This window comes from Cervus canadensis, chromosome 8 (genome assembly GCF_019320065.1).
Source record: "Cervus canadensis isolate Bull #8, Minnesota chromosome 8, ASM1932006v1, whole genome shotgun sequence".
Taxonomy (NCBI): Eukaryota; Metazoa; Chordata; class Mammalia; order Artiodactyla; family Cervidae; genus Cervus; species Cervus canadensis.
This window is the reverse complement of record NC_057393.1, coordinates 80,504,691-80,530,263: the sequence shown is the minus strand read 5'-3', so window position 1 is coordinate 80,530,263 and position 25,573 is coordinate 80,504,691. Positions and strand designations below refer to the sequence as shown.

General features: G+C 37.2%; 1 protein-coding gene across 5 annotated transcripts; it reads left to right on the top strand.

The window, feature by feature from the left end:
- Nucleotides 1-1,413: 1,413 nt before the first annotated feature.
- On the top strand, nucleotides 1,414-24,891 carry ZNF25 (zinc finger protein 25). 5 transcript variants are annotated; one of them, XM_043476985.1, is made up of 8 exons: nucleotides 1,417-1,576; nucleotides 2,045-2,081; nucleotides 3,399-3,470; nucleotides 3,578-3,690; nucleotides 18,887-19,013; nucleotides 19,307-19,402; nucleotides 20,946-21,009; nucleotides 21,511-24,891. In XM_043476985.1, the coding sequence occupies exons 4-8, from the start codon at nucleotides 3,676-3,678 to the stop codon at nucleotides 22,562-22,564; spliced, it is 1,356 nt and encodes a 451-aa protein (XP_043332920.1). In that variant the 5' UTR covers nucleotides 1,417-1,576; nucleotides 2,045-2,081; nucleotides 3,399-3,470; nucleotides 3,578-3,675; the 3' UTR covers nucleotides 22,565-24,891. The 5 variants fall into 5 exon arrangements, with proteins under 5 accessions (XP_043332917.1, XP_043332918.1, XP_043332920.1 ...); XM_043476982.1 differs by having other exon boundaries at nucleotides 1,414-2,081; XM_043476984.1 differs by lacking the exon at nucleotides 2,045-2,081.
- Nucleotides 24,892-25,573: the final 682 nt, after the last annotated feature.

The following is a 25,573-nucleotide window of genomic DNA, read 5'->3' as shown; positions in this document are numbered from 1 at the left end:
TTAAGACACGTACACATGGGGCAAGTGGTGGGTTTAGACACGTACACATGGGATAGGAGGTGGGTTTAGACACGTACGCATGGGGTATAAAAGATTTTCACAAATGCTGGACGGGGTCCTTGGCTAAGAGGAGACTCTGCCTTGGGCCCGCCGGCGTAATAAACTGCACTCCACTATCTGCATTGTCCTTCTGAGTGAGTCTGTTTCCCGGAAAGCGTGGCTATAACACATCCACAAGTGTTAAATCTGTGTCTCATAATCATTCAATGTATTTTCTCAGTCTGTGATTTCACCTTGTTATATTCTTTGCTGTTTTTGCTTTTTGTTTCATGCTATATCAAATTATGTCCTTTAAAACTTTTTATTTATATTCTAAGTAATTGATGGTTTGCTTTTTAACTTCACATGCTGAAATTCATGTACCATATTAACCTTATTTTCTCAAATCATTAACTGAATATTCCAAACTATTTCCAGTTTTAAATAACAATTTTAACATATACTCAATTCTTATGTATTTGGATCTGTTTCTATTCTCCTTTGAAGCCAGCACCAAATTTTAAATTATGTTTACAATAATATGCATTTCCAATAAAATTTCGTACCTATTCTTTTGAGATTATGCATTTCCTGATGAAGTTTAAAATTAATTGTGAAGGAAAACAAAACCAAACTCTTAGAAAAAGAATTGTCATTTGACTGAAATTAAGTTTTATAGAGTTTCCTGTAAGAGTAAATACAAATATTAAAAAATTGAATTTTCCCTGGTTCAAAAAGGGGGAAAGATTTCCTTCCCCTCTTTTCTCGGAGCATTTCCTTGTTAAAACTTGTAATCGCAATCCTTTTTCTGTCCCTTTGAGATGCATGCAAATCTTTTTAAAAAGCAAACAAACCTCTTGTTAGTTTTGCCACCCAGGAATACCTTTTTTAAAAGGCCTTGGAACCATGTCTTTGAAATGTAAACAAACATCAAGGAAGATAGCACCCTATCCCCCCCACCCCGCCCCCCTCGTCTCCGGTTAACTCCCAGGCTCTTCACTTACAAGTTGTAGCTACTTGTTTGTCATAGACGTACAAGAAGCTTAACTTTTCATCTGGATAAAAGCAATTTACTAATAGAGATGGCCACCCCAATTACCATGTGAATTTAGGATGAAAGATAAAAGTGAGAAAACTTGACACCATTTACTACGCATTGTTCATCCCCCTAGCTTCGAGTACTATCTTTAAATATTACTATCGCTCTTCATCGCACTCCCTCACGGTAGTTTCCTGTTTTCCAATCGCTCACTGGGGATGGCCCCTCTAACCCGCTGCCACTGCGAGTAAAGAAAGGACCAGCTCAGATCGCGGGAAGAAGCCGATTCTCGTGACGTCACCCAAAGTGGAAGCGCAATTCCCGAGTGGGGCGCAGAAGCCTTCCGCGCATGAGCAATTCCACCTCCTTTCGGTAGTCGCCATTGTCCATCTCACGCCCCCGGGGGGAGAGGACTCTAGAGCCTCCAGGTCCGCTGGGCGCCGCAGAGGGCGGGCCTGAAACCTGCGCGGGCCAGGAGCGGAGGCCGAGCCCCTGCAGGTGTGTCGGAGGCCTCGCTGCGGGCGCTAGGCCGGGTTGGGGGGAAGCCGGCTTCCGCGGCTGCGCCAAGTCGGGAACTCTGGCAGCCGACGGCCGCCCCCCTCTGCGCGCCGGACTGCCCTTCGAGAAGGCCTGGGGAGGAGGCCAGGCAAGGGGCCTGGCGGAGGGACGGTTGTCTGCAGCCCCGTTCCTCCTCAGGAGCCGCGTTTCTCGACCTGCGTGGAAGGGGTGGCTGGAGGAGGCCTGGGGCGCGCGCGAGAACGGTTGGTTGTGACGTGGATCCCAAGCCAGTCACGTCCGCGCCGGCGCGTGGGCGGCGCTGGCTGTTGGGGACGTGGCGCTGTGAAATCGAGGGATCTGGGCTCAACTCCAGAGCCCGCCGGTAAATGGGCAGGTTAATCTGGGAGAACCCCGGTACTCATCTGTAAGAGTACAATAGCCTTTAGGGTCGTTTCTTGTATTCAATAGGGTAGTGTATATGAAGTATGATAAGGCTTCAATAAAGGTGAGCTGCTTTTCTCATTATGCTGTTCTTTTCATTATTGGCTCATTTAATAATAAGCATCCTTTGAATCGGTATTAACCACCTCCATTTAATAGATACAGATACTAAGGGTTCAGAGAGAGAAACTGGCTTAGCCATCGTTAGCAGGTGGGATTTAAATTCTGATTTGTTTTACTTTGTACTCATGCAGTTTCCCACCCTAAAGTTTTATTTAATACAGTGATTGTTCCTGAGCACCACCAGCGTGTTGTGGATCTAATCTTACTTTCCAGTATTCTGTTTTCCTTAAAACTCCTGGGTAAAAGGTTAATTAAGGCCCTTCTGCATTCTCTGACCTGTGTATTCTCAGATGACTGTTAGACATGTAAATTTAAACCATAGTTGAAACCCTGAATTTTAAGTTTTACTGGAGAAGATAAGAATCGTATGCAAGCCAGGTCGGAAATGGGACAGACTTTTTAAAAGGATGTAAACTGCGATTTCATCCATGCTCCATATAATGAAGGTGATATCATAAGGCCTCTGATTGGATGGTGCATCTAGACTTAGTAAGTAGGCGTTTTGTAAGTACCAGGGCAGCTGGAAGTGGTGTCCTCTGCATATGGGAAGGACCTCACATTATGGCATCTAGTTAACTTTTGCTCCCTACATGAAGTGCCTGCTTGGGGATTATGGTGCCAAATTGTTATTTTAGAAGTTAAATTTGTGTCACTGTGAACAGATTAGATGGCCGTGTCAGAATTCATCAAGGCCTGTCTGCACTTTGTTTGCTCTAGGCCCCAGTCCAAGGTTGGAGGGGACAGTGCATTCCACGGTTCTATTATATCTGTGGTGTTGAATTGAAGATTTACAGGCTTAGAATAGTACATGATTGTTTAAAATTACCTAATTCCTTCTCATGTTAAAGATAAAAGCATAGAACTAAGATCGTCACTAGGTTTGTTCATAGAGCTTAGCATAGAGCTGGAGCTGACAGCGCGCCTCCCTGTCACTATACCATTTGTAGTCAAAGTTTTTGAAAAAGTGATTTTGGAGAAAATGAAATTTAGGAAGAAGAAACATCCTATTTTTGAGAGCTTTGAAGACTTTCTAACGTTGTGGGGTTTATAATATTAATAGGCAAAATTGTTATGATATGTAACTTAAAGCTTTTCCATATTAATAGATATTTCTCTTTACAAACATTGTAATGCCAGTATAGGATTCCATACCCTGGATATATATTATATACCTTGATTAACTAATCTGCTATTATTGGACATATAAGTTTTCAATTGTTTGTATTGTTTAGTAATGGACACATAATTTTTGAAACAGCCAACAGGAAAAACATGTTTAGATTAAAAAATGTCCAGATTCATCAAGATTATATGAGTCACCAGTGGACAGGTGGGTACTCCTTTATCGTGGTCCTTCCTATTGCTTCTCATGGCTCAAAGGGACATTTTCCCAGAGGTTTATCTTTTACTAAAATGTTGTATGTAAATTTCTCACAGGTGATCCTGACGTCAAGATAAGGTCTCTTACGACTTCTGTCTTTCAACTTTCCCTGTCCTGACTTCATAGTTTCTATATTTTCCATTAGCAGCAGAAAATGAACAAGTACAGGGTGAGTCATTTATTTACCTCTTTCTTTATTTCACTCTGTATATGTTTTCAATGAGTTTTATGAAAGAGAGTCCATATATTAAATTAGAAAAGTGGAAATCATTAAAAATCACCTTTGGAAAAAATATTGTTTGAATACAACAACAGTTACAAGGTGTGTTCTGGGAATCCCAAGACCCTTTCAGTGAGTCTGTGAAGTCAAAACGTAATGTGTGTGCTCAGTTGTCCCTGACTCTGTGACCCCATGGTCTGTAACCCACCATTCTCCTCTGTCCATGGAATTTTAGAGGCAAGAATAGTGGAGCAATTTGCCATATCCTTTTCCAGGGGATTTTCTCCAACCCAGGGATCGAACCCAGATCTCCCACACTACAGGCAGATTCTTTACCATCTGAGCCACAAGGGAAGCCCCTCAAAACATACCAGGATACAAATTGCCTTTTACACTGATGAAATTAGCATTGGTAGTGTAAAAGCACAAGCTGCCTGTCTGGCATAAATCAGGATGATAACACCAATGACATTGTATTCCTCCACAATATGTGCATAGTTAAAAAAAATTGCCACCTTTACTTAAGGGTGTCTGATGAAATAGTAAAAATTATTAATCTATTAAATCTTGACCTTTGAGTTCACATCTCTTTCTTACTCAGTGGGATGAAATGGAAAGTTCATAAATTTGCTGCATACTGGTATATGATGGTTGGTTGTCTTGAGGAAAAGCACTTAAAGTGATTGATTTGTGAGCTCACCTAGCCACTTTTTTTCATGAAATATTGTTTTTATATGAAAGAGCAACTGACAGACAAACTATGGTATTCACATATTTTCTCAAAAATGAGTGAAGTGAGCCTGTCAATTGATGGAAAATACCTGTTTGTATTTGTTGCTAACATTCAAAGTGCTTTCAAGTGAAAATCAGAATGTTGGAAAACTTGCAAAGTTAACAAATGCTAATACTTAAAGACTTTTCTGATGAGATTAATAAGAGTATTAATTAATGTGATTTTTAATATTAATAAAATGTGTCAGTATTTGAGCAGTATTTCTGATGTATGTGCTCAAAGGTAAACTCAAGCAGTGTAAGAGGACAGCGTGTTGAAAGTGAGGAAGAAGAAATAAGTTGATTAGGGAGTGCCACTCTAAAAAGTAAGATTTGAGGAATATCTTGAATTAAATGAAATATCCAGGTAGAAATCTGGAGGAAAAGCATTCTTCATAGATGAAAAATCATATGCAGACACCCTGAGGCATGTTCCAGAAACAGTATTTAGGACCTTGAAACCAGAGAGAGGTAAACTTGGGAGACAGCAATAAAACTTAAGGTCTAAGAAGTAGAAGGGAGTAGAATATGTAGGATTTTATTGGCTATAGAAATTAATTTTTTATTCAATAAATTATTTAAAAAATCATATGTTATGCAGTCAAAGTAATATACATAACATATAGGTATAATTTAGGGAATACTGATTAAGTAATACCACTCTATGCCCTGTCTGACTTAAGCAATGAAAATTACCCTGTGTGCCCTGCCTTAAGATCTCATCCTACCATTAACCAGAGAAAATTCTGAATTCTGTGGTAACCATTTCTTTGCTTTTTGAACTTAATTTTTTAAAACAAAACAGCATACTTAGCAATTAATGAAATTGCTGGCCCTTTGGTAAGTGCTTGATGTAGTTTGTCTTACATAATCCTCTCAGACAACTTGGGAAGTGTTATTACCACCATGCCATAAATTTTCAGTGTGGAAATTTTCTTTTATTGACTAGAAATCATAGTCTTTGGGCTTGAAGGTGAGAAAAATAGAGACTCTAGAAAGAGGGGAAGTTTTAACCTATTCTACAGTTCTGCTTTGGTCAGTATTGAACACATTTAAAAAATGTCCTTATAGCATTAATTCAGGGGTGGCACATGATGTTTTTCTTACCTTAGTCTCTGTAACTTACTGCTGAATGGTCAGTTTGGGACAACAGAAATAATTAGTAACCTTTTTGTTTTCTGAAATAATTTTAAGTGCAGTCATCACTACAAACTCTTGGAAAAGTTCATTTTAGGCAGATAGTTGGATTTTTTAAGGCATTTTGGCCAGATTAGAAGATCTTTCTTTTAATTATTTCTTGCATCGCTCAAGTTCTACTGGCATCAGCTTTTATCTGTTTGAAAATAGCATTTTTAGTTATTGTTTTTATTCTGATTGCCTGTTGTTTTAGTGAGGATCTGCTGGTAGAAATTCTCAGTTTTCTTCATATGAAATATCCACGAAGAGCTTTTTCATTGTGTGTGGAAATCTTGATTGACAGCTTTTACCTTTTAAAACATTGAAAAGCATTCACCGTCTTATACTACTAGTACTATTGAAAATTCACCTGTTAACTTTGAAATAAATTTGTCTGTTTGGGGCTAGCTGCTTTTTAAGATAACTTTTATTCTAGAATGCTTTATGTATATTTCTTTTTATCCTAATGAGATTTATTGTACTTCCTTTGGATTGAGTATTTTTAGTATTACATTGTATCTTCTTTATTGACTTTGAAGCTTTATGTGTTATTTTGTTTACTCCTTAGTCTGGAGATTACAACGTGCACCATTAAAATAATGGTGTCTTCAAATACTATACTCATGACCAGTGTAATGAACTTTTATCAGTATAATTCTCTTTATACCCTCACACCTTATGGTCCTTATATCTCACTTTTATATTTTAACCCCCAATACTTGTTATTTTGCTTTAAACAATATTAATATTCTAAAGAAACCTGTGTGCACATGTGTAAGTAACTCTTAATGTTTATTTGTATATCTGCTTTGGGAGCTCATTATTCCTTCCTACGGGTCTAGGGTTCTCTTTGGTATATTTTCCCTTCAGTCTAAGCAACTTATTTTATTATTTCATGTATTACATCTGCACTGATGGTGACAAATCTACTTAGCTAGTCTTTATGAAAATGTCTTTATTTCACTGTGGTTTTTGAATGATATTTTGCTAGGTATAGAACTATGTTGAGAGTTTTCTGTTTCTGCATTTTTAGGATGTCTTTGTCTTCTGGCTTCTGTTGTTTCTGATGAGAAACTTGTCTTCATCTTACTGTTATCCACCTGAATATAATGTGTTTTCTCCTCTGTGCTTCAGATTTTCATTCTATCTTTAGTTTTCAATAGTTAGACCATAATGTACACAGGCATGATTTGTTCTGTATTTATCTCTTTTGAAGGATGACAAAGATTTATGGGTTGTTGCCTTTAATTTTTTTTTAATTCTCAGAACTCACTCTTCAGATATTGTCTTTGCCTTATCCTCTTTTTCTTTCTAAAATTCCAGTTACACAAATGTTGAACTATGTACATAATGTCCCAAATGTTCAGATGATCTATTTAGTTGAGGTTTGTTTTGTGTGTGTGGTCCCTCGGGTTGGCTATTTCTATTCAGCTGACTTTTTTCAAGTTTATGGCTTCTTTCTTTTGCTTTATCAGTGTTCTTCATTCATAAGCCTGTAAAATCCACATCTGATATTGTGTTATTCAGTTCTAGAAATTCCTGTTTTTTTCTTTTTGTTTTTCTTTATCTGCTAAGATTCCCCATTATTTCATTTGTATTTTCTATTTTTTTCACTAGGTTAATTTTATTTATTTACTTTTATTGTAATTACTTTAAAGTCCTTATCTGCTAATCGCAACATTCAGGTTAATCTGTAGGTCTGTTTCAGTAGGCTCCCTTTTTCAGTATGAATCAAAATTTTCCACTTCTTTGCATGTCTCCTATTTCTTTATTTTGTGCTAGACATTATGTGTAAAAGTACAGTAGAGATTGAAGTAAATAATACCTCCAGAAAAAGGCACATCCCTTCCTCTGCTTGCTAAGTCACATATGTAGTTAAGCTGGCCCTGGGCTTTAATTAGACACAGTTCTTCACCAATATCAGATGATTTGAGGGCAGTATCAAGGCTTTCCCTTCAGCAGGACTTGGGTGGTGAACACCACCAAAGCTCCATTGATGTGCTTTATAGCCTAGCCATCAGCTTTTCTTTCAGGTGACTGAGGAGCTCCTGCCCTGTAGAGCTTTTAGCACCTGAGACATCTCTTTCTGCCCCAGTGCCGTGCTCCCAGCCTTTGGAGGGTTGTTGCCATGTACTTAGAGAAAAACACCTCCTTCTGCTTTATTGACTACACCAAAGCCTTTGACTATGTGGATCACAACAAACTAGAATATTCTTAAAGAGATGAAAATACCAGACCATCTTACCTGCCTCCTGAGAAATCTGTATGCAGGTCAAGAAGCAACAGTTAGAACTGGACGTGGAACAATGGATTGGTTCCAAATTGGGAAAGGAGTACGTCAAGGCTGTGTATTCAGTTTGGTTCAGTTCAGTCACTCATTCGTGTCCGACTCTTTGTGACCCCGTGGACTGCAGCACACCAGGCCTCCCTGTCCATCACTAACTCCCGGAGTTTACTCAAACTCATGTCTATTGAGTCGGTGATGCCATCCAGCCATCTCATCCTGTCATCCCCCGTGTATTGTCACCCTGCTTGTTTAACTTATATGCAGAGTACGTCATGCGAAATGCTGGGCTGGATGAAGCACAAGCTGCAATCAAGATTGCAGAGAGAAATATCAATAACCTCAGATATGCAGATGATACCACCCTTATGGAAGAAAGTGACGAAGAACTAAAGAGCCTCTTGATGAAAGAGAAAGAGAAGAGTGAAAAATCTGGCTTGAAAGTCAACATTCAAAAAACTAAGATCATGGCATCCAGTCCCATTACTTCCTGGCAAATAGATGGGGAAACAGTGGAAACAGTGGCTGACTTTATTTTTTTGGGCCCCAAAATCTCAGCAGGTGGTGACTGCAGCCATGAAATTAAAAGACGCTTGCTCCTTGGAAGAAATACTGTGACCAACCTAGACAGCATGTTAAAAAGCAGAGACATTACTTTGCCAACAAAAGTCCATCTAGTCAAAGCTATGGTTTTTCCAATAGACATGTATGGATATCAGAGTTGGACCATAAAGGAAGCTGAGTGCCAAAGAATTAATGCTTTTGAACCGCCAAAGAATTGATGCTTTTGAACTGTGGTGTTGGAGAAGACTCTTAAGAGTCCCTTGGACTGCAAGGAGATCAAACCAGTTAATCCTAAAAGAAATCAGTTCTGAATATTCATTGGAAGGACTAATGCTGAAGCTGAAACTCCAGTACTTTGACCACCTGATGCAAAAAGCTGACTTATTGGAAAAGACCCTGATGCTGGGAAAGATCGAAGGCAGGAGAAGGGAGTGAAAGAGGATGAGATGCTTGGATGGTATCACCAACTCAAGGACATAAGTTTGAGCAAGCTATGGGAGTTGGTGATAGACAGGGAAGCCTGGCATTCTGCAGTCCATGAGGTCACATGGAGTCGGACACAACTGAGCGACTGAACTAACTGATGGGGGGAGATAGTATTTGTATTTCAGAGCATCCATATAAATTATGCTTTCCTTTGGTTCCAGAAACTGCTTCCCCAGCTTAAAATAAACTTATCACTTTGTGACATTTGATAGGAAGTAAAGAAGTTCTGCAGATACAAAGCTTCTGTTTGGGAACCTCTTGAATATGAAATCCCCATTCAGTTACCAGGTAGTGTCAACAGGCAAGTTGGTGTTGGCTTGCTTTGTGACCAGAGTTCTTAGGGATTCTGATACATCACACAAGATCATAAGCAAACATTAAATGTTTATTAAAAGTTTAACAGTTTCCTCTCTTGCCTGCTTGCCCTGAAGAATGAAATAAATTGTGGTTTTCTGTTTGCTTTTGAAATACTTGTCTCTGCTGAATTTTTTCCTTTGTTTACCTTTAGATTCTTAGATCTCTGACTTTAGAAAACAGATTTCTAGGCTAGAGGCTTGTTCTCATTGTTAGGGTAAGATCAGTTTCTCTTTTGCTCCTCTACATTCTATTCAGGAATTGTTTCTTTATCCTTATTTTAGAGATGCTAGCCCTGAGGTACTTTTTGCTTTACACTTTTGTCCTGGCTGTGAAATTTGAAAATGCCCTGAAAATTCTAAGCAGGGGTAGGACTTATCTCAATTAATTTCACTTTTTTCTTGGATCTTTTAAAAAACATTTATTTTTGGCTGTGTTAGGCCTTCATTGCTGTGCAGATTTTCTCTAGTTGCAATAAATGGGGGCCACTCTCTAGTTGCAGTGTGTGGGTTTCTCTTGCTGCAGAGCATGAGCTCTGGGGCATGTGGGGATTCAGTAGTTTTGGTTCCCAAGCTCTAGAGCACAAGCTAAATAGTTGTGGCATGTGGGCTTAGTTGCTCTGACGATGTGGGATATTCCCGGATCAGGGATCAAACCCGTGTCTCTTGCATTGGCAGATGGATTCTTTACCATTGAGCAACCAAGGAAGCCCTTGGATCTTTACCCTTCAAATTCTAGTGCTTAAGTTAATGTTTGATGCTTTCATATAGCTGTTTTTAGTGTGTTTGTGGTGGGTTGCTTTTCGCTTTTTTTTTTTTTTAATTGAAGTGTAGTTGATTTATTTATAATTGTAGTAACATACACAAAACAAAATTTACCATCATAACAAATTTTAAATGTGTAGCTTTGTGGCATTAAGTGTATTCACGTTGTTGTGCGGCTGTCACCACTGTCCACCTCCAGAGCTCTTTTCATCATCCCAAACTGAAACTCCACACACATTAAACACTAACTCCCGTTCCCCCCATACTTTGGGAAACACCATTTACTTTCTGTCTGTATGAATTTGACTACTCTAGGTGCCTCATATAAGCAGAATCCTATAGTATTTGTCCTGGCTTACTTGACTCAGAACAGTGTCTTTAAGGCTCATCGATGTTGTAGCATGTCACAGGATTCCCTTCCTTTTAGGGCCAAATAATATTCCATTATATGATACATATTACATTTTGCTTATGTAATATACATAATTTTGTTTACATTTGTTGGTGGATACCTTGGTTGCTTGTACATTGTAACTATTGTGAATAATGCTTTTATTATGAACATTGGTGTACAAATATCTGTTTGTTCCCTGTTTTTAAATCTTTTGTATACATAACTAGAAGTGGGATTGCTGGATCATATGGTAATTCCCTGGTGGCTCAGCAGTTTTAAAGAATCTGCCTGCCAATGCAGGAGACACAAGTTTGATCCCTGGTCAGAAAGATCCCCTGGAAGAGGAGATGGCAACCCACTCCAGTATTCTTGCCTGGGAAATCCCAGAGACGGAGAAGCCTAGTGGACTTCAGTCCATGGGGTTGCAAAAGAGTTGGACATGACTTGTTGACTAAACAATAAGAATTCAGTTGTATGTGTGTACCCCATATACCAGTTGAAAAACATTTAGGTTGTTTTGGTTTTGGGGGGCAATTATGAAACGAGCTGTTACAAACATTTGCATTCAGATGTTTGTGTGTACACAGATTTTAATTTCTCTTTGGGTAAACACTTCAGCATGTGCTTACTTGGTCATATGGTATTGTTATAATTAGCTTTATAAGAAACCGCCAAATTGTTTCTTGAATAGCTTGTGCTCCTACTGCAATGTGTCAGAGTTCCACTTATTTCCCATTCTTGTCAGCACTTGGTATTTCAGTTTGCTTTTTTTCTAAAGTTATTTAGATAGGTTGCTTTACTATCCCATTGTGGCTCTAATATGCATTCTTCTAATGACTAATGATACTGAAAATCTTTTGATGTGTTTGTGTTATCCATATATCTTCTATTGTTAAGTGTCTCTTCGAATCTTCATGTTTAAATTGAGCTGTTTTCTTAATGAATGTTCACAATTCTTTATATATTCTGTATACAAGAACAATACTTTGTTAGATTTGTGATTTTCAAATATTTTCCTCACTATTTGTGGCTAATCTTTTATTCACCTAACAGTGTATTTCACGAAAATATGATGAACTCCAGATTTTCTTTTTAATTTCTTTTGATATCATGTCTAAAAAGTCTTTAAAGTCACAAAGACTTTTCTTCTAAAAAAATTTTGTAGTTTAACATTTTATATATAGATCTATAGTTGATTTTTGTATGAAGAATAAGTTACTGACTTAAGGTTCATTTTTGTGTGTGGATGCCTATTTTTTTCATTGCCACTTATTGAAAAGCAAATGAATATATGTTATCTTAACACATATTAACTTAGCATGTATATGATACAGAAAAAATTAAAGATATGTGTATGTACATGAGTTAATATGCAAACATACATGTACTTACTGTCTGCTAGAGGGCCTTTAAGCAGTGACTTCTCAGTAGCCATGAGCAAACCTTGCACACAAATCTTGGTTTCTAAATATCATTCTACAATAAAAGGAACCAGAATTCCACAGAGAAACTGATTGATTCTAGGGCAAAGGCAAGGCTAACATAAAATAAGCCCAGAGCATTTTGTAGTATTAGAAATTAAGGAACTTCTCAAAAGCACAGTGATGGGGACATGTCAAATGGACATAGGCACCAACCCCAAAGAGCTTCTCATGGCAAGTCCAGTTCAGTCACTCAGTAGTTTCCGACTCTTTGTGACCCCATGAACCGCAGCATGCCAGGTCTCCCTGTCCATCATCAACTCCCGGAGTTTACCCAAACTCAGGTCCATTGAGTCGGTGATGCCATCCAACCATCTCATCCTCTGTTGTCCCCTTCTCCTCCTGCCCTCAATCTTTCCCAGCATCAGGGTCTTTTCAAATGAGTCAGCTCTTTACATGAGGTGGCCAAAGTACTGGAGTTTCAGCTTCAGCATCAGTGCTTCCAGTGAACACCCAGGACAGATCTCCTTTAGGATGGACTGGTTGGATCTCCTTGCAGTCCAGGGGACTCTCAGGAGTCTTCTCCAACACCACAGTTCAAAAGCATCAGTTCTTCAGTGCTCAGCTTTCTCTATAGTCCAACTTTTACATCCATACATGACCACTGGAAAAACTTGATGAGATGGACCTTTGTTGGCAAAGTAATGTTTCTGCTTTTTAATATGCTGTCTAGGTTGGTCATAACTTTTCTTCCAAGGAGTAAGCGTCTTTTAATTTCATGGCTGCAGTCACCATCTGCAGTGATTTTGGAGCCCCCAAAAATAAAGTCAGCCACTATTTCCACTGTTTCCCCATCTATTTGCCATGAAGTGATGGGACCGGATGCCATGATCTTAGTTTTCTGAATGTTGAGCTTTAAGCCAACTTTTTCACTCTCCTCTTTCACTTTCATCAAGAGGCTTTTTAGTTCTTCATCACTTTCTTCCATAAGGGTGGTGTCATCTGCATATCTGAGGTTATTGATATTTCTTCCAGCAATCTTGATTCCAGCTTCTTCCAGCCCAGCATTTCTCATGATGTACTCTGCATATAAGTTAAATAAGTAGGGTGACAATATAGAGCCTTGACATGCTCCTTTTCCTGTTTGGAACCAGTCTGTTGTTCCATGCCCAGTTCTAACTGTTGCTTCCTGACCTGCATACAGGTTTATCAAGAGGCAGGTCAGGTGGTCTGGTATTCCCATCACTTGAAGAATTTTCCACAGTTTATTGTGATCCACACAGTCAAAGGCTTTGGCATAGTCAATAAAGCAGAAATAGATGTTTTTCTGGAACTGTCTTGCTTTTTTGATGATCCAGCAGATGTTGGCAATTTGATCTCTGGTTCCTCTGCCTTTTCTAAAACCAGCTTGAACATCTGGAAGGTCTTGGTTCACATATTGCTGAAGCCTGGCTTGGAGAATTTTGAGCATTACTTTACTAGCGTGTGAGATGAGTGCAATTGTGCAGTAGTTTGAGCATTCTTTGGCATTGCCTTTCTTTGGGATTGGAATGAAAACTGACCTTTTCCAGTCCTGTGGCCACTAGACTCATGACAAAGCTGGAACAATTGGAGTAACAAAATAAATAACATGGTATTGGATTCTAATCCTAAGCAATAAATATTTAAGACCATAGTTATATAAGTAAATGATTGAATAAATGGGAAGAAGAGAGCTCTTTGAAGGATTCCAAATGCTGTATCTAGATTCTACCCCCTCTTGGAGATGGGGCCTATTCCTTCCTTTCTTGAATAGGGGCTAGACTTAGTGATTGCTTTCAAAGAATAGAGCATGAAAAGGAGATATAATTACTTTACAGTGGAGAAAACTGGCAAACACTACCTTAGAAAGTGATCCAGGTTAACATCACCTGTGATGTGATGTACCCCCTGATATACTGTGATTAGAAGGGCTCTGGGTTATTCTCCCACAGAACCTATAATCTCAGTCTAATCAAACAGAAAAACACCAGACAAAATCCAAATTAAAAGGCATTCTAAAAAGTATCTGTCTAGTATTTCTCAAAGTTGTCAAGGTCATAAAACACAGGAAAGGCTGTCACAAACCGTAAGAGATATGACAACTAAATGCAACATAGTATTCTGAATTAGATCATGGGATGGAAAAGGGGACATTAAAGAAAAGACTGGTGAAAGTCTAGAATTTGATTAAGTGTCCATTGTTCCAGCACTGTTTTTTGAAATGACTATTTATCCACTGAATTTATTTTGAACCTTTATCAGAGTTATATGTGTGGTTCTATTACTGGACACACTATTTTTGTTCCACTGATCCTGAGTGTTTATCCTTTTGCTAATAACACAAGTAATACAGCTTTGTGATAAGTCTTAAAATCGGGTAGTGGATTTGCTGATATTTTGTTGAAGATTTTTGTATTATAATCATGAGAGATATTGGTTGGTAGTCAATATGCTGGTAAGCGTTTAACAATTAGAGTTTTGGGTACTAAGAGAGAAACCTGCTTTTGTATTGTTTACCAACTTTTGTGGTATAAATACCCCTGCTGTGGCTAATTTCAAGCTACAAAATAATTTTAATCAATTGCCAAAAATTTAACAACCAGCACTCTTGATCTGGTACAAACAGGTGCCAACCTCCACTGTAGTTTTCTTTTATGGTAATGTTTCTGTTAGGTTTAGGTATCAGGGTAATATAAGCTTCATAAAATGAATTGAGAACAGTTCTCTCCTCTTTGTTTTATGGTAAAGAGAAAAGAGAATTCACTCAGTTGTGTCCGACTCTTTGCGACCCCATGGACTGTAGCCTACTAGGCTCCTCTGTCTGTGGGATTTTCCAGGCAAGAGTACTGGAGTAGGTTGCCATTTCCTTCCCCAGAGGATTTTCCCAACCCAGGAATCGAACCCAGGTCTCCTGCATTGCAGGCAGACACTTTATTGTCTGAACCACCAGGGAAGATTACGTATAATTGGGTTTGTTTCACCATCAGTGTTTGGTGGAATTCACCACTGACACCATTTGGGCCTTAAGATTTGTTAGAAGGTTTTATTGGTTTTAATCGAAGTGAAATTCACATAATATTGGCCATTTTAAAGTATACAATTGGGTACAGTTTAGTACATCCACAATGTTGTGGGACCACTACAACATATAGTTCCAAAACATTTTCACCATCCCAAAAGAAAACCCCATTCCCATTAAACAGTTGTTAACCTATTCCCTCTCCTAGCCCTTGTCTCTGTGCATTTACCCATTCTGAATATTTCATATAAGTGGAGTCATATAAAGTGTACCTTTTCTGTTTGGCTTCTTTCATTTAGCATGTTTTCCAAGTTCATTCACCCTATACTTTATATCAATACTTCATTTTTATGAAAAATAATATTCCATTGTATGTTTATACCACAGTTGTTTATCAGTTCATCCATTGGTTGAGATTTAGGTGGCTTTCACTTTTTGGCTTTTGTGAATAGTGCCACTATAGCTTTTGCGTACTATAGCTTTTGTATAGCTTTTGAGTATCTGTTTTCAAATCTTTTGGGTATGTATCTAGAAGAGGAATTGATGGTATTGATGGTATTGTATGGTAATTGTATATTTAACTTTTCGAGTTACTGACAAACTTTTCCATAGCAGCTGTACCATTTTATATTCCCGCAATGTATAAGGATTACAATTTCTCCACATCCTCCCCATTACCTGTTGTTTTCTGTTGTTTTTTTTTTAAACACCCATCATAATGAATGGGAAGTGGTATCGTCGTGGTTTTGATCTGGCTTTTCCCTGAAGACTAATGATGATGTTGAGCATCTTTTCATGTGCTCATTTGTGTAACTTAAATGTCTGCTCAATTTCTTTGCCCATTTTTTGTCAGGGTTGTCTTTTTTGTTATTGAATTTTTAAGTATACTTTATATATTCTGGATAATATACCTTTATCAGATACATGATTTGCAAATATTCTATTCTATTCTGTGAGTTATATTTTTTTCCTATTTTGGTACTATTCTATGATGCATGCAAATTTTAATTTATTTATTATATTTTCTTGGTTGCCACACTGTGTGGCATATGGGATCTTAGTTCCCAAACCAAGGATCAAACCCATGCCCCTTCTATTGGAACCACAGAATCTTAACACTAGATTACCAGGGAAGTCCCTGTAAAAGTTTTAAAGTTGATAAGGTCAGTTTATTTTTCTTTTAATGCTTATACTTTTTGGTGTCATATCTTGAATCTGTTGTCAAGTTCAAGATAAGGAAATTTATTCCTGTATTTTCTTCTGAGTTTTATATTTTTAGCTCTTAATATTTAGGTCAATGATCTATGTTGAATTAATTTTTTTATATGCAGTGAGGTAGAGGTCAAGTTTTCTTCTTATGCATGTGGTCATCTAGTTGCCAGTGTCATTTATTGAAGAAATTGTTCTTTCTCCATTGAATGGTCTTGTCTTCTTTGTTGAAAATGAGGTGGCCATAGATGTATGGTTTTATTTTCAGACTCTCGTTTCTATCTATTGGACAATATGTCTGTCTTTATGCCAGTTACACTGTTTTGATACTGAAGCTTTACAGTAAGATTTTAAATAAGTGGGAGTTCTTTGACTGTTTCTTTACCAATTTTGTTTGACTGTTAGAGACTCCTTGCAATTCTGTATAAATTTGAGGATTGGCTTTTCTATTTCTGTGCAGGAGTCATTGAGATTTTAATAGAGATTGCATTGATTCTATAGATTCCTTTGAGTAGTACTGTCACCTGAACTATATTAAGTCTTAACAGTCTATGAACACATACTATCATTTCTTTTATTTAGGTCCTCTTTAATACTTCCAGCGATGTTTTGCAGTTTTCAGTGTATAAGTCTTATATACTCCTTGAGTAGATTTATCCCTAGGTACTTTATTCTTTTTGATGCTACATTAAATGGAATTGTCTTAATTTCTCTTTTGGATTTTCATTACTGGTAAATAGAAACACAACTGACGTTTGGTGTTGATCTTATAATTCTGAAATGTGCTGACTTTGTTTATTAGCTCTATTTTTGTGGATTCTTAGGGATATTCTATATGTAGTTTTAAGTCTTTCACTACTGAGTATAAAGTTAGCTGGGATAAAAGTGGATTAAAAATATTATCATTTTGAGGGCATTTCCTTCTATTTCTAGTTTACTAAATGTTTTTATCATGAAAGTGTTGAATTTTGTCAAACGCTTTTTTGCATCATCTGAAATGGTCTACTTTCCCCCCTTTGCTCTGTTAATGTAATTGATTGGTTTTAGTATGTTGAGCCATTCTTGCATTCCTGGGATAAATCACACAAAGTCATGGTATAAATTATAATCTAATTTTTAATTTTGCTGGATTTGATTTACTAGTAGCTTGTTAAAGGTTTTCATCTTTATATTCATAAAAGATATTGTTATTAGGTAGAATGCTTTCTCAACTTCATTTAATCCTTTTTCTGAGGTTTTATCTTGTTCTTTTGTGTGGAACATGTTTCTCTGTCTTATTTTGCTTAATCCTCTGTTTTTATATCTGTGCATTTGGTAAGTTGGCTACATTTCCCAATCTTAGGGAAGTAATCTTACGTGGAGATGTTCTGAGAAACCCAACAGTATATGCTTCTCTGATCATCAGAGTTATAAGCTCTAAGAGCTCTTTATGTATGGGCTACATGAATCCTTCCTTATTGTGGGCTTGACAGTTGTAGACAAACTAGCAGCCAAGGTTGACCCTCAGCCATGTTGGAAACCAGACCCTGCCTCATGCAGTGGCTACTGGCCCACTGTTGGGAGAGGCTGGGTCCCTGCCTGGCTGGCTGCATGTCCTATGGGGTTCCTGGACTGGGACCCAATGTAGCTGGCAGAATAGCCTGAAGTGTACTGGGATTGGTGATGGCTCACTGGTTGGCCGGTAAGCCTCTAGCACTAATAGACTAGAGGGAGGACTCCAAAATGGTGCTTATTAGAACCAATGTCCTTATGGTAGAACAAGCTTCCAAAGTGGCTGCTACCAGTGTGTGTCTCCAAGAGAAGTTCCAGTTGCCTCCTGACTCTCTAGGAGGCTCTCCAAGATCTGTAAATGGGTCTGAGCCAGCCTCCTTTCAGATTACTGCCTCTGCACTATATTTGGACTGTGTGAGATTTTGCATGTGTCCTTTAGAGTAGAGTGTCTGTTTTTTGTAGCCCTCTGGCTCTCAAGTTTTATTGGCCTACAAAGCCAGATGTTCTGGGGGGTTTGTCTTCCTGGTGCAGGACCCCTTGGCAGGGGAGCCCAATGTGGGGCTTGAACCTCTGACTCCTTGGGGAGAACCTCTACAGTTTTGATTATCCTCCCATTTGTGGGTCACCTATTCAGGGCTGTGGGTCTTGACTATACTGTGTCTCCACCCCTCCTATCTATGTCATTGTGGTTCCTTCCTTATATCATTAGTTGTGGGGAATCTTTTTGCTACTCTTCAGATCATTTTCAAAGATAGTTGCTCTGTAAATAGTTGTCATTTCAGTGTGCCTGTGGAAGGAGATGAGCTCAGAGTCTTCCTTTTCCACCACCTTGGCCATTCTTTTTGACCATCTTTTATCTTGTACATACTTCTGTCATAGCACCTGCTGTGCATATTGCATTTATTAATTTAATCTTTGCCTCCCTGTTGGAATGTAAGCTCCTTGATAACAAGAATAGTTGCTTTCATTCATCTTTGTATCTCTAGCAGAGTTCTAGGCATGGAGTGATATCTTAGTAAATATGTACTGAACAAATATTTTATATATGTGTAAAACAGGGTACAGAGTAGCAGTATATCTCAGCTCTCCAGAGTAAATCCTGTAGTTAACGTATTAACAGCTAGTTTATGTGTCTTTTTAATGGTACTCTATTTTGATCACTTCAGTTTGAATTGAAATATGTTGTTTCAGGGACCAGTAACATTTAAGGATGTTACTGTGGAATTCACCCATGAGGAATGGAAATTGCTGGACACTGCTCAGAGGACCCTATATAGAGAAGTGATGCAGGAGAACTACAGTCACCTCATCTCAGTGGGTGAGGAAATCTTCTGCATCTATGACTCCCAGTAGTTTTCATTTCCTTTCTCACTTACTGGAATTTGTAAATCCTGTGTAGGGTTGAATATTAGCATTCTTTTCAGGGTCGAAGTTGATGAATCCATTTTGGGTACCAGAAAAATATTTGTATCCCCATGCACTCCCCTAATAGAATAAATTTGCCAAATCTATGTGAGACCTTCATTGTTCTGATCCTAACCTGCAGTTCCTTATCCTTCAGAGTTGCTGTATTCCAAGTAATTTGTGTTATTTTATCTTTTCTATTAATAGGCTATTGTGCAAATAGGCCAAATGCAATCTTCAAGTTGAAGCAAGGAAAAGAACCATGGATATTAGAAGTACAATTTCCACGTCAGAACAACCCTGGTAAGTTAGAAATTATAACTTGTATTAGGGGGTTGGAATTGATGCCTTTGACTTTTTGAAATTTTTTTCAAGAATCTCTTTTTTAAATGCCCTAAACTTTTGGAAATGATTGAGAATACTTGATCTGCATATGTAAGCAAGATAAATCACACCTCCAGTTTTTGTTCTCCCCATCTAAATTCCCTCTTTTGTGTGGGGCAGATGGAGATGGTTGATTTTTTGTTTAAAAAAACATTCCCTCTTTTGCTTGACATTTTTAAAGTAGATTTATTTCTCTTTCCTATATACTAACTTTCACTTAAAACTCTCCTTTTGTCTTTTTGCTAGAATTTCCAGTTACTCTTTGCCATTAAAGTATGCAGTTATAATCTTTTATAAAGTGTTTATAAAATCTATCTTATAAAATTTTCAAATGGCATTTTCCTCCTTTCATTAACAATAAAATGCCTTAGATTTTCAGCACCCATTTTAATTTACTATTCTCTCTTTAATCTCTGAAATTGGATTATAAATCATTATGCCTTTCATCAGCTATATTATTGCAGAGTTGATACAAAATACATCTAATTTTCTGTCAAGAACTAGTCTGGCCCTTTATTGCCTGCTGCATCTTATTTTTCCTTGTGGCCCCAAAACATGTGCTAATGTTCATTTTATCTGCTCTCTTAAATGCTTTATATACATAAGATCTTATTTCATGAGTATCCCAAGTTAACCTTGCACATATCCCTATCAAATAACTTTATATTTTCCTAGTGTTGAGTCACAGATGCAGTATTTGGCAGTCAGCATTGAAAATCTCTGGTGCTACAACTGGGAATTCATTCTGTGGGATGGCTTGTACTCTGCTTTTTAAAAAATCTTTCCTTTTGGATGTATGTGTTTCTGGGTCTTCTGAACCAGCCAACTAAAAAGAGAAAATTTTCCTCTAAACATGAGGAAATGGATGTTCTGAGAAGGTCACTTTGGTGTTGACATCTAGATTGTTGGGTATGGGCAAAGAGGAATAAAGTGGAAGTTTATAGTCTAATTACTAGAAATTATAACACTGTAAACTAGGTTTGAGTGGGTAAAGACCTATATTTAGCTCTTTCATCTAATGTAATCTTTCCTTTGATATTTCCAGTGAACACAGTTGTCTAATTTTCCTCATCACCCTACTTACTATTCATTGTCCTTAATGGGCTCACATCATGCTCTATGAGTCTCACATTCTTGTTCAGCAGCACTTTGAATACCTTTTGTTTTCTGCTCCCTATTCTTTGTGTGTGTGTGTGTGTTTTGTCTTCACTTTCTCCTCCAAGTTTTTAGGGTCATATTTGTAGTGTCAAAGTTACTTGAATTTATAACTAGGTCTCTCCCTCTTTGCTATAGCACGTTTTAGTGTTGTTTATATGTTTTTTTCTAAGCCACTGAGATAGAGGAAGTTTGCACTTAAGAACTCCTTCATTTGAGAATAGTGGCCTGAAACCTAAGAATCCACCCTATGACCATAATAATGTGTTAAGATGTATAAAGTATTAAATTTTGGATTCCTTTGTAGAAGACGTATGCAATACTCATGACCAAGGAGCAAGATGCCTGGAAAGCCAAGCTGAAAATTCAAGGCAAGTTCAAGAATTCAATTTTGAGATTAGAAGCTTTTTAAGAAAGGGTCTTAATAGGGGTACTAGAAGTGAGACAGCACTAGTTCATGATAAATGAGAAAACTGAAGCAAATTCCAAAGAACATAATCCAAATGGGAAAGCCCTCTTTCATAATAGATAGAGACCTTTTATAATTCAAGATCAGGAGATTAAAACTCTGAAACAGTCTTTTGATTCTTATTTACATAATAAGAGAGGCTTTATTATACAAAGTCAAGTTCAGACAGTTGAGAAACCTGGAGAATATAATGCAAGTGAAATACCTTCTACCAAATGTTAAACCACAGTATATGTCAACATAGAATATTCACAATGGAGAAACCCTATGACTCTAATGAATATTGGAAAAACCTCTAGAAATCGGTTGTCAGAGTTACTTGAAAAATATACACAGCAGACCCAACCCCCACCCCCTCACCCCAAAGTCTTATACATTAACTAATTTGGAACTTTCTCTCTAGGAATGGAGAACTCAAGAAACATCAGGAAACTCATACCAGTGAGAAAACCTATAAATGTAATGAATGTGGAAAGTCCTTCTACCAGAAGTCTATCCTCATAATACATGAACATACTCACTCAAAGGACAAACCCAGCGAATGTGAGAAATCCGTCTCTCAGAATGGACACCTCACAAGACAACCAAAAACTCCTACCAGAGAGAAGACCTATGAATGTAAAGAATGTAAGAAAACTTTCTACCATCTGTCATCTCTCAGTAGACATTTGAGAACTCATGCAGGAGAGAAACCGTACGAATGTAATCAGTGTGAGAAATCCTTCTACCAGAAACCACACCTCATGGAACATCAGAAAACACACACAGGAGAAAAACCCTTTGAATGTACTGAATGTGGGAAGTTCTTCTATGTTAAGGCATACCTCATGGTACATCAGAAAACACACACAGGGGAGAAACCATATGAATGTAAGGAATGTAGGAAGTCCTTTTCCCAGAAATCACACCTCACAGTACATCAGAGAACACATACAGGGGAGAAACCCTATAAATGTAAGGAATGTGGGAAATTCTTCTCTAGAAATTCACACCTCAAAACTCATCAGCGAACTCACACAGGAGAGAAACCCTATGAATGTAAGGAATGTGGTAAATGCTTCTACCAAAAGTCAGCCTTAACAGTACATCAGCGAACTCATACAGGGGAGAAACCCTTTGAATGTAATAAATGTGGAAAAACCTTTTACTATAAATCGGACCTCACTAAACATCAGAGAAAACACACAGGGGAGAAGCCCTATGAATGTAATGAATGTGGTAAATCTTTCTCTGTGAATTCAGTCCTCAGATTACATCAAAGGACTCACACAGGAGAGAAACCCTATGAATGCAAGGAGTGTGGGAAATCCTTCTCTCAGAAGTCACACTTTGTCATACATCAGAGAAAACACACAGGAGAGAAACCCTATGAATGTAAGGAGTGTAAGGAAACATTTTTTCAGAAATCAAAACTCACTGCACATCAGAAGACACACACAGAAGGGAAAATCTTATAAACAATATCAATTGGAGAATTCTGTCTGAATTTGTCCTTCAGAATAATCAGATAACTCACACAAGACAAAAAACCTTATGAAATATCATCAATATGGGAAAATTTCAGCCACATTCTTTCATCATGGAGAGAAATTCTACAAATCTCTTAGGGAGAAATTTTTACCATATGTCAGACTTTTACTAAATTTCAGACAACATACATAGTAGAAACACTACAACTGGTAAAACATGAGGGAAACCTCTCTTTCAGAAGTCATACTTTATTGTACAACATATAAACCATACAAGAGAAATCCTGTAAGAAAAATGAATATCAGGAAATTTCTGTCAGGGTAGCCATCATAAATGAGAGATTTCTATCAGTATCCTGAGCATTCAGAAATCTTTTTATACCTGTTGGACTAATTAGCACATTCTAAAAGGAGATAATCACAAAGATTACAGCATATATGGAAGGCTTTATCAAGAAGTGATGTTTCAGTGAATGTCAGAACAGTGATATAAAGTATAGAACCATTTTAAAAAATATTTTAAATATGTGAAACCTTTTAAACAAATTCTAAGAGAATATGTATGAGGAAAATACTTATACTAGAGGTCATGTTGCAGAAATTGATTACAAGGTTGTTTTTCTTTTAAAGAAACCTGCAAATGTCAGGTATATGAAGTTTTGTAAAAAGCACAAATAAATTGAAAAATGTGACATCATTAACACATGTGAAAAGTCCTTTAGTATGTAGGACTTATGTGTGAATGTCAGTGTGCTACAGAACACAGATTGTGGATGTTTGATGTGCATGTGAACCCATCCATAATTGTACATAGTGAAATATGTAGCCTTATTTAGTTCAGTAACTTTTATGTATATGAAGATATCTCTCATTTAGTCTCAGCAGGGGCTCCTGTTGTTAACAGAATGTGTATTTAAGTGTAGTATTCTTTTAAAATTATAATGTATCTCCCCCCCCCCCATTTCTGAATGGATATGGATTTTACTGAACTAATCCTTCAGAAAGAATATAAAAATGTTTCTGTAAAATTTGCAACTCTCTTATGGTTGGCCAAATTTTACATTAGGGATACATTTATAGGAAAAAGGCTTCCCCAGTGGCTCAGTGTAAAGAATCTTCCTGCCAGTAGTGAAGATATGGGTTCAGTCTCTGGGTTGGGATGGCAACCCACTCACTCCTGTATTCTTGCCTGGGAAATGTCAAGGACAGAGGGGCCTGGAGGGCTCTGGTCAACAGGTTCACAAGAGTTGGATGTGACAGCAACTAAACAACAACAAGTTCATTTTTAAAAACAGCTGAAAATCCCTACATAATAAAAAATAATACTATGTGAAGAAATATCTGTTAGTGTTGTTTTAGTAAGTTGCAGAGCTGTCTGAATTTATATTTTGTATGAGAGTCCTAAATGTTCTTCACTACCTTTTTCTTTCTAGTAGAAGAAACATGACATAGAGGTTAAGAGTATGGACTTTTGACTCCTACTGCCCAGGCTGTTTCTAGCATGAGGCATGCACCTAACCTCTTTGTGCCTCAGTTTCCTTTTTCATAAAAAAAGCGATAATAGGATTGCTTTGAGTTGTAAATGAGTTAATATTTTTAAAGCACTTAGAATAGTGTCTGAGACAAAGGAAGAGCTATATGTTAGATACTATCATAATAATTTGTATTTCTTGAATTATTCTGCAAAATAAATAAAAGGTTGGCTACCAGCATTCGCCCCTCACTTTACTGCTGCAGTGCCTTGCTTTGATTTGGTTGTATATTTTTCTGCAAGTGATTCAGATCTGGCCCACTGCCTGCAATGTTTTACCTTTCTGAATGGTTGAAAAAGATTATTTTGTGATGTGAAAACTATACAATATTCAAACTTACATGTCTGTAAATTCAACTTTTGTTAGAATACTAATAAAAAAAATTTGTTTTGCCTGTGGCTGCCTTCACATTACAGTAGCAGAGCTGAGTACACTGAAGAAGACCATATGCCCCACAGGGCCTAAGATAGTTACTTTCTGGTACCTTACAAACTCAAGTTTTCTTAGAACTGAAAGTGTCACAGCCAACATAGAAGTATATTTTTACATATGGTATGTGTTTCAGAAATTGTGCATATATCAGTTTGTGGGTAGGTGGAGGTTTTTTGCAATATCTTTGTTATGTGCATTATATGTATGTTACAAGACTATATAAGCATTACAATTTTTTTCAAAGATATGTTTTAGCTGCTGGACTGTCATAACATCAAAACAAATACCCTGATGGAATGTAGCAGTAAATTATGAAATAAACATTGTCTAAATTAAATTAATTGATCCCTACTCACAGTATTCCTGTATTTTCTTCTATGTCCATGGCCAGTTTTCCCTGTATCATTTTTTAATTTTCTATCACATAATAAAATACATCTTTATGTCATACTTAACTGAGTGCAACTGAACAACAACAAAAAGAATACCCAACTCCACCAGCTACATTACCAGTAAAATTACTTTATTGCCCACACTTCATAGGATTGTCAAATACCGCTCCAATCTAAATCCTGCCATCTTATTTCCCCTTCCTAATAAAAGGGACTTTTATGATGTTTAGCTTCCTAGTCATGCCTCATTTGTGTTTAATATTAATGAGTACCTAGTATAATATTTAGTGTAATATTTAGCATAATATTTATAATAATATTCAGTATAATATTTGCTTACATCTTATGTATACTTTGTACTTATATAACTTCTGAATACTCCATGGTAAACTACTGTTAGTTTAGGCTCTTACGTGAGCATGCCGTCTTGATACATGTTTAAGAGGAAACAATCTCTTTAGTGTTCTTTATTTCAGTGTGAAAACAAATACATTGTATAACTTCCTTGGGCTTCTCAATCAAAAATTAAATAAAAATTAGTACTTTCTGGGGACAGTCCAATAACTGAGGCAAATCTACTTTCAGAATAAAGCCTGTACTAATAAAAATACTTTTAAAAATTAATACTCTGGTAAGAGTAA

Bases quoted from the DNA above. Each gene is read 5' to 3' on its own strand.
- ZNF25 (XM_043476983.1), top strand. The intron at 19,403-20,945 runs GTAAGTTAGAAA...ATTCCTTTGTAG, and splicing joins TCCACGTCAGAACAACCCTG to AAGACGTATGCAATACTCAT. The intron at 21,010-21,510 runs GCAAGTTCAAGA...CTTTCTCTCTAG, and splicing joins AGCCAAGCTGAAAATTCAAG to GAATGGAGAACTCAAGAAAC.